At 45.7% G+C, this 10,060-nt stretch overlaps 1 protein-coding gene across 3 annotated transcripts in view; it reads right to left on the reverse strand.

Annotated features, from left to right (window-relative positions):
* Positions 1–10,060, reverse strand: part of ldlrad4b (low density lipoprotein receptor class A domain containing 4b) — a 237,284-nt gene that overhangs the window by 47,944 nt on the left and 179,280 nt on the right. The window contains exon 1 of one of the 3 annotated variants that reach the window (XM_031868555.1): positions 7,242–10,054. The exons of the other annotated variants lie outside the window; for them this stretch is intronic. Coding sequence (XP_031724415.1) covers positions 7,242–7,335 — 94 coding nt within the window. The 5' untranslated portion in view covers positions 7,336–10,054. Of the gene's footprint in view, positions 1–7,241; positions 10,055–10,060 lie in introns of those variants that run through there. 3 annotated transcript variants of the gene reach the window in all.

Raw genomic sequence — 10,060 nt, forward strand, 5'->3', positions numbered from 1 at the left:
CACACACACACACACACACACACACACACACACACACACACACACACCTCCCTTAGGAAACTTCACGTAAGCCTCTTCAAAATCCAAAGAAAATCCGGCAAACCACTTGAAGAGACATGTCATTATTCCACAGTCTGGGTGTTCCTGCACGCATAAACAAACAGATTACCCAAAAATATGACAAACAGCAGGCGGCACAGCATTTCTGCTTGATTCTTCTTTTTTCTTTCTCCCGTTTTGTCTCATACGATGCAAAAAAACAGCATTTGTAATTTCAAAGTGACAATCGCTGCTTTGTTTCATGTGAGGGAGTGAGAGGAGAGAGGAGAGAGGAGAGAGGAGAGAGAAGAGAGAGAGAGAGAGAGAGAGAGAGAGAGAGAAAATCGGGCTCACAAAGGGTAATAAACATGCCAAGCGGTTTGATTTGTCTCAATGCTGGGGAAAACAAATCTGCGACATGGTAAAAAAAAAAAAAAAAAAAGACAAGTGTGCTTGTGTACTGTCTGGAGCGCAGCGACTTGATTGACTGTAATATGTCCCCGTGCATGTCCCCGGACCTGGAGTCATGGGACGCACGGCAGACAGCGGGGGCTGATTCATTCACTGGGACTCTTTAGAGTCTCGAGCAGTCAGACTGTGTGTAAATAGATGTTGACTGAGACAGCAGACTACCAACAACCCCCCACCATCATACACACACACACACACTTGACGGATGGCCCGTCTCCAAACACACTAGGACTACAAACCTGCCCTGGTCCCAAGGGCATTTTGGGAACTGAGGGAGGGAGGGAGGGTGTGTGTGTGTGTGTGTGTGTGTGTGGAGGTTGGGGGTGCAGAATCTAGACACAAAGGGAGCCCCGGCAGCCAGTGACGAGGTCGTGAATGCTGCTGGAGCAGCGAAGGTGCTGCCGGGACGAGTTGGGGGGGGGGGGGGGGAATTGACCTTTTTTCCTCTCGTTGCTTTGGACTTCGGAAGTGGCCGCCTGAACTTGACCTGGATCGACTGGAGTGAGTGGGCTAAGTTTTCCCACAGCGCTTGTGGCTTCCAGAGGTTGTCAGTTTGACTCCAGAAACACGACCACAAGATGAGAATGTCAACGGTGGTCAAGCTGATTTAAGGCAAAATTTTGGCTGATTTTGGTCATAAAAAATGACCAAAGAAGAAGCCATGACAAATCCTATCCCTGCTGTGCTAACATGACATAATGTATATAGCTGAACATCCTGGACCACTGGTGTGAGGGCTCAGTACCACAGAAACCAGGAGCCCAAACAAACACGGGAAGTCACACATCAACCACACAGCTTCCATCCACGACAACAAAAATATTCATTTAAAAAAAGAAGTGCCCAGGGCTGTTTTCAAGCAAACAAACAAATGTTTACATTCAGTGTTGCTCATACAGAAAGCGCTCTGTGAGTAAACAAACGTGATGAATGGGAACACAACACAACGCCATGACCGCTGCACACACACAACGCTGGGACCCGCCTCGCAAAAAATAAACATCGCTGTGGTCCAAAACTCCTGAAGGTATCTTGAAACCCGTCTGAAGATTTCATCCTCATTAAATAATTGAAGGATAAAGTCAGTCATTAAAAGGAATTTGAAGCTTTTTGACCTTCTTCTTAACAATTAAGGGAAATGACTCAACCCCAATCACGACAGAATTTGATTTAAAAGTGAATTAATTAACGATCACATGCATAATAACTGAAACTTTACTGGCATTTTATTTCCCAATGAAAAGTAACTTCTTCTACCTCATTGACCCACCAGTGGTTGAAACATGTTATTGAGCCAAAACCAACAGAACTTTGTTTTAATAGTGGAGATTACGAAGTTCACAAAAAGTACAAAATATGTGAGTCTGAATTTTGGAGGAAAATGTGTATTAAAAAATGTACAAGACATCCAGAATGTTTCAATTTGATGGAATGGTGCAGCCGTTAAAACGTGCAACATCAGGGTCAAACGTTTCAATAGGGAGCTTCAAGAATGTATTGATTTGTCATCCAGCAAATTAACAGAAAATTAGGTAGCAAACAATTTGATCATTTATTAAAAGGTGTTAAATTTAAAAATCAAAAACATCTACACACGGCTTTCCTTGATTGAGCTAGCCATAGACTGTATTTTGGGGAGTGTCATTTAAAAACGTTAAGTCACCATCTTGGATTACAGCTGTCACCATGTCATTTTTTCCTCAACCAATGAACAGAAGTTACCATATTTGGAATGTGGAGGAGTGACGTAGAGACGCCCTATACGTCTCTGGTAGCAGCAGCGACCTGTAAATCACAGTAGCCCCGCCCTAAAGCATACTCTGCTTTATGGTCTATTTGACTCTAAATGGACCATAATTTACTAAATGAACATCATGCTGTATTGAAGAAGTCTTGAAACTAGAGATTGAGACCATAAACTCATGTTTACAATGTTTACTGAGGTAATAAATCAAGAGAGAAGTAGAGTCATTTTCTCATAGACTTCTATACAACCAGAGGAGTCGCCCCCTGATGGACAGTAGAGAGAATGCAGGTTTTAAGACATTTCCACATCGGCAGAACCAGAGGTTAATGCTCTGAATGTCGTATAGAGAACCGTTCAGTAATTGTTGTAAAATGTCACTGTTCTCGTCTTCTTCAATGTGAATATTTACGTTTTTTTTTGATGTTGTTGTCTAATAGTCAATTGATTATCTTTGGGGTTTGGGCTGTTGGTCGGAAATCTATGATCAAAAATACATCGACTAGCAGTCCTATTTTGCTTATTGTGAGACTTCACATGGCTTAAAAAAAGATTGCAATATAGAGCATGTTGGATTATGTCCTTAAGCTTAAGATGAAAGACAAGGGGAGTATTGGATTTCAAAGGGTTAAAAAAAAACAACTTTGGACTAAATGGCAAGTTAAGAGCAATATTTCGCCACCCTGAGTTGTAGTAGTCTGTTGTTTTGATGTAATTGAGAAAAACCAATACTCTCTCCGGATAACTTTACGACATGGATATGTTTGCAGTGTGCTCTCTACCAGAATATGTGCTAAAGTCACCTGAGCCAGCAGAGTGCATCTGCAGGTCAACCCCCACGGTGTACAAAAGCAGCCTCTACCCTCTGACTTACAGAAAACAAGGAGCTCTTTCTTAACCCCACACACGTTGAGCACCACTGTTCCCTGCTGTAACCCCCCCCCAGCTCAGGAGAGGCGGCAGACTAAATAAGGCTCCAGTGAGAGACACTGACCAAGTGTAGAAATTCCCCGTGAAATTAATTACAGGAGCAGTGATCGCAAGAAAAGGAAAAAAAAAAGAAAAGATTTTTTCAATATCTATTTAGTCTTTTTTCCATTATTTTTTTTAAACCAGGGCTAATTATTGAAATTCATTAATAATAAAACGAAATAAAAACTAATTCCAAACTGAACACCACCTCCACAAACAAGAGGCAAAAAAAACAGAACCCAAACAAACAACAAAGGGCTTAGTGAGAGATTGGATTGGCTGTCTGGCGGGAGACTGCAGGGTAAATATTGGCTGAGCCGGAGAGTGGCTGTCTGCGTGCGTCTGCGTGCATACATCTGGCTGTAAACGCCTGTGCGCCTATGTGTACATTTTTCTTGCGCGTGCGTTTTTCGAGGGAGAGTCAACAAGTAGCCGGTGTGCGTGTTTGGCCTAAGGGAAGTTGACAGATGACCCCCGCCGCCACCTACACACTAACACCGCTCACACACAGGATTACAGATCAGGCCGTTTACATCCGTCTGGCTGGCTGGCCCCTGCTGCAGGCTAACTGTTACATACACAGAGACGCAGACAGCCGCTCAAGTCTCTGACACATGCACCGAGGCCTGTCCCAAGAGGCCAGTGCATGCGCACTGTTTGTGCATCAGGAGGATGAGAAGCACACATTGTAAGATTATTCCACACAACAGGGATTTATTGTCCTTTCTGGGGAAACATATTTAACAACTTTTTCTTCTCAATAATGGCCCGGGTCTGACTTGAAATGTGTTGATACGCCAATACGATATCTAAGTTTGGGTCCCGATATCAAGACAATTTTTGGAAGCCCTACTATGAGAAACATAAAAGTTTCGATACTCGATAGGGATGTCACAAGAGGCGATACTTCGGTACCAAGTTGATGCCAAAAATTGGAAAATGTGACTGTACCGTACATACTGGGGATCAGGGCTCAAGGTGTCCCATCGTCCCGCGGACGACAGAAAATATTGCTGATAATGCTACTTTGTGAACAACAATGCTGAAGAGAGCTAGTTACCGTTAGCAGCTGGCACAGTCCTGCTCGGACTTAGCTAATAGCTAACATAGGGAGTTTGCATCGAGGTACATTATGATGCGTTCAAGCAATGTTCAGTAAAAATTTGTATTAGGCGAAGGTAAATGATAACGTCATAATGATAAATTTGACGCGGAACATCCGGGATTAATAATAATTTGGCGAATATTAGACTGCAAACTGTAATAAGGGAGGAGGTGGTATCTTAAAGTACAGGGAATATATTGTTGTGTCTTTGTTTCTTACTGTGGTATTGAACTGGGTATGGAAAATTGGTTGAATTCACAGGTACAGGCACGACTACTACATTTCTAGTATCACAGCATCCCTATTTGATACAGAACCTTTTTTTTATTTGGTCCAAAATGCCCATGTTCCTAAACATTAGATGTCCAAACAAAAGCAACCACATGAAAACTTTACTGCAGCGCTACCAAGATAACGTCTCTTGACTGAAAAAAAAGGGAAAGGGTGTTTGCATTAGAACAAGTGAAATGACCTCATGCAGTTGGCGTAATATTTCCCCATTTGCTTAAGAAAAGACGGGACTGATAGGAGGAAGAGTCAATACAAGCTTAAATGACTTAAGAGTGTTTGCAGAGGACCTGCCTATGGTGTCACCCTGCAGGGACTATGCCTTCACAGAGAAACCCCAACTTCCTATAACAGTAGATGTGCAATCAAACATCACTGTGGGTTAAAAATATCAACGGCTAACTGTAGGTTTAAGCTAAAGAAATATGCACAAATACAACAAAGTCTTTATGAAGCTGCGCCGTTTGACCTCAGGACTTGACGATATCTCAGGACTTCATAACACCACACATATGATACCAGATAACCACAAGGAATCCGAGAGCAAACAGCGAGAGACCACTTGTTACGGGTCTCTCCTCCTTTCAAATTCTACACGTGAATCCCAGTCAGTGTGTGTGGGCACAGGGGTTCGATTCCTGGCCATGACACACTGTCTGCACTGTGATTCCCTCTGTGTTTTCGTGGTCCCTTTCAATTCCCCTCCTCGGGAAACACACCAGCGAGACCGCCCGCTCCGCTTTAAAAAGAGGAAGAAGAAGAAAAAAAGGGAAAAAAAGGCAGACTGTAGCTCTTTTCTTCAGCCACAGAAATCATCAAAGCATGAGCTACATTATTCAGCCTTTGCCGAGTCTGCATGACAACACGGCCGACAAACAAGAGCTCTTTTCAAAACCAGACGGCCGCTACAGTAGGACATGGCTATTTCAAACCACTTGTGAATTGACCTCCCTCCAACTGGTGAGGCATTCGGATGACGAGGAATACGTTAAACATACCGGCCCGGCATTTTTATTTGGCACCAAACAGACGTGCATGATCTTAAATACAGTACGCCGTTTATTACATACTTAAATACACAATCATTTGACTTTGGTTGTTTTTTCTGCAGCTCTGCTTGTCTGAAGTCTCGTGCAGCTCTCTGCTGGATTATCTAATTAGGCTCTCTCTGCTGTATCATTGTGTCTGTGGGTGCACCCGTTCATGCCTGACTATGTGCTTTTTTTCCTGGCTGGCAATACGATGATGCCACAGAAAAAAACAAAAAAACAAATGGTAGAGCACCAGTTTCGTCTGCCTGCCAGACACACAGACACACACACACGCGCACACACACACACACACACACACACAGAGACACACACAGACACGCTTCTTGGTTACAATGTGGCGTCAGCAGAAACCACGCTCTGCTGCCAAATCTACATCTAATATCCCACGTTCACCTCACTCTGCCCAGGCCCGGCCTCGGCCCCTGATGGAAATGACACATCGCTGTAACCCTGTCCGTCTGTCTGCAGCTCGTCTGTGTGTCCGTCCGTCACTACGTCTGGCTTCGGATGTGTCTGTCCGCATCTCTGTCCCTACTTGTCTGGCTTTTTTCCTGGTTGTGAATCCATACCCGCCTGTCTCTTGTTTATTTGTCTTCCGTCTGTCTGAAGATCTGTCTGGATGGATGCACGCGCGCGCGCGCGCGCGCGCACGCACACACACACACACACACACACACACACACACAGTGTGTGTCTGTCTGTCTGTCCTCTGCGTTTCTACCTGTCTGTCTGTCTGTCTGCATGTGTCTGCTGCTGCCCCTGTCTGTGTGTCTTCAGTCATAAAGAGGAACATCTGCAGTGGATCTGGTGTTAGGGGGGCAGAGCTGATAATGATAGTTTCTCTCTGGGCTCGCTCAGGAGGCAGACAGACATAACATACCATTCAAGCGTTTCCTGTCTGTGCTGACAGGCAAACTATTTAACCCTCTGTGGGGATCCCTCGGAGCATATGCACGGCCCTATCTATGCACGGCCTATTCGCCTCGAAGTATTCATTTTAAAAAAAGCATCCCTTTCGGCGGAAAAAGTAAAGCAAGAAGAAACAGAAATGGAAAAACTCACAGTCTAAGAGTTCTCGTTAAAAGAAACTGCAGAAAAGCTGTTTTACGTTTCGATAGCTAGTCTGACTGTAAGTTTGTACGATGCTAATGCTACACGAATATGAAAGTTTTTACATGTGGAGTATTACAGCACGGCTATGTAAGGTAAGACTACTATAGCAATAACATATCGTTTGTTAACCACTGTAAACTTAATATGGTGTGGCACGGAGAAACTAGGAGCCCAATAAAGACAAGAAAAGACATTAAAAACACCAGTAACGAGCCTAAAATCACCGTAAAGTTTGTATTAGACTGCAAACATACTGTAAACCCTACAGAAGACAGAATGTCCGTCCGGTCGATAGCGAGTTAACAGCAAAATTGGTTGCCCGTCTTGCATGACGACTTCGTCTGATTTGTTGTCCCTTCTGTCGCTACACTGGAGCGTGCACATAAAACGGATTAAGCGGGCAGGTTTTTTTACGGTCAGAAGCAACGCAACACTTCTTTTTTTTTTTTTTACTCACATATCTCCATTCCCTGTGGCTGGGAAGCGGTGCAGTTGCAGGAGCAGGTGACATTGGAGTTGCCGGGGCCGCCAGGGGCCGTTAGGTTTTGCATGGGGCTGGGCAGACCGGGACACCGCTCCGGGGTGAGAGCCGCCGCCGCCGCCGCCACTGTCGGGGCCCCACGACTGGAAAACAACAGAAAACTTCCAGGCAGCGGCAGCAGAGTCCGTCAAAACGAGTAACTCCCGACAGTTTCGCACTTATTTTCCCCACGGTTTTTCTCACGCCATGTTTGTCTCGGAGCGGCTCGCGGAGTGAACTAGAAGGAGGTTTTGGGGACGAGCCATTGCCCGTGGCTAACGCATTGTATAGTTTTTTTTTTTCGTTCCTTCCTCAGCCGCTGAGAGCAGCTGTCCTTCCTCTACTGTAGCAGAGCGCGCACACACACACAGCGCGCTCACGCCTCGCCCACAAACTGACAGAATGCCGCTCCGGCCAATTGGAGGGCTCCAGAGGCGGGCCAGACAGGGGGAAAGAGACGTGCTGCCTTCAGGAGCGGACAGAAATAACACGACTCTTAACTTGAAGCAGCCCAACATATGATAAAATGCAATATACACTCAGACTTGACTGTAAAATACAGACAGGGAAAGTCTGGACTCACTGTGAAACATGTGTCAGGGCGTGTTTAAGCTCTCCGACTGGCAAATTATCTGACTCAACCACGCTTTGTGTTGATAATATGAAGAAAGAAAACAGGTCGTATTATGCAAATTAGAGATCCAATATTTCAAACACTTTTCATACCAAACACAGAAAACGATCATAAACACATTTAGACCAATCCTGTCCTTATATCCGTGAATTTTGGTCATTTGACATTATTTTCTTCTTGCCAGTGGTTTATGTAACAAAGCCAAATAAACATATTTTCTGATCTCAGCAAGTAGCTGTCTTTGAATGAGAAAATACTATTTTTGTTTATGCAAGGCCCCCTGTTGCAGTCATGCTTGCTGCGGTGCTGTCTGGTGGGCCTAGTTAATATTCATGAAGGCCATTGCATATATTAGCTGCAGAATGCATTAATTGGCTATCGTGCTGACTGACTATTCATAAATATTACAGTTTATACAGCTGAGAGTGCTGCACCTGTTTAGCAAACTATCCTCTTCGTGGTCGAGTCTGAAGTATTTGCTTTAAGCGCCAAAAAGTACTAAAAATGAATACTGACTTGCACCGCAAAGTAATTTATGGCATTTGATTTCTACAGTTTAGCAGTTCACCAGAATAAAACTACTGTTATTGCAACATTATTTCTCGCCATCAGGACCTGAGTGTGCATTGACACACATATACACAACAAGGATTTAGAGCTGTACCAGGAGGACTTGAAGGCAGCAACATAGTTGGGTTACATGTCTGTGCATGTATGTGTGTCTGGGTTAACTTGTAGGGGGGGGGTCCTCACCCTAACCTGACTCAGAAAGCTAGCAGACGGCCGGGTCGCGGTTGACAATGGCTGTGGGAGAGCAGAGCAGAGCAGAGGGAGGGAGACAGACGAGGGAAGGAGACAGACGAGGGGTGGGATGGGGGGGGGGGGGGGGGTGTGGTGTGTTATTGGGGGGAGGGTTGGGGAGAGCGTTTCGAGTTTCACTCCCTTGTTACGGCGGGCCTTAGCCAATGGAGACGGCTCTTTGAAGGGGGCTAACCTTGAGGTGACCCCCGCGCCAGTCTTGTGGTTCAGGGGCACATGGGCAGCAGAGAAGCATCCCCCCCCCCAGCCCAACACATCCCCTCTGAATCTAACCAATGGAGCCCAACGCGCGCGCGCGCACACACACACGCACACGCACACACACACACACTCTAAAGCGCAGGAGTGTCGGCAGTCTATAAATAAACTAGGCTGTTCCAATCAGAGAGAGAGGCTCTGAATACCACTCTTGACCAGCAGGTTCCCAAACTCAGAGGTCTAAGAAGTCATTGAAGGGGGCTTTCAGGTGGCCCCTCCATAAAGGCAGGTTCACTTTGATCCGTGCACGGGGCAAGGAGACAATAACGCAGGGACGACTCTTCAGATCACAGACCTGCTCTCTCTCGCGGCCCACTTCTGCAGCAAATCATAAAAGTAAGAGAAATGTTCCGGCTCCACGGGAGACGATCTCGTAATGTTACGGGGGGGTGGGTACCATTTGTGTGCTGAAAACACCAGCAACCAAAGGCAATAAAATGTCGACGACAAAAGCAAAGACCTCCAACAGATGTTGCGCATCACCAGCCAAGTTCTATATCCAATCATGCAAAGGTATTTTTTGCCTAGACGGCTTCTACGCTCTCCTCCACGAGCAACAATGTTGGAAAGGTGGAGGGGGGGAATAAATAGGCGTGTGACCCTGACGCAATTTACAAAACGCCAGGCAGCTGTCATCGTTTTTATTGAAGCAACAAATCGAGGTGCCGCCAAAGCAGCAATATCAATCCGGGGGGGTTTTCCGCCTTGATGTGAGGTCATTCTCATGTTCTCTCTTTCTCTCACACACACACACGTACGATACACACTCCAGACACACACCTCCAGACAAGCTTTCGTACACATACAGGCTAGCACACATCGATTCTCGCCTCCTGCAGCCCACCTCGATCCACTCACAAAAAAACAGGCCACCAACACAGCACTCGCACACACACACACACACACACGCGCGCGCGTGTGTCTGTCTGGAGCGTCAATTTAGTCCCCCGGGGAGCACGCAGGGTGACACGGCTAACAGGCCAGACCAGACTAGACAGCCAGCAGACAGATAAATACTAGGCACGGCTGAATACCAAATGCACTC

Source organism: Anarrhichthys ocellatus, unplaced genomic scaffold (genome assembly GCF_004355925.1).
Source record: "Anarrhichthys ocellatus isolate YVR2014 unplaced genomic scaffold, GSC_Weel_1.0 scaffold43, whole genome shotgun sequence".
Lineage (NCBI taxonomy): Eukaryota > Metazoa > Chordata > Actinopteri > Perciformes > Anarhichadidae > Anarrhichthys > Anarrhichthys ocellatus.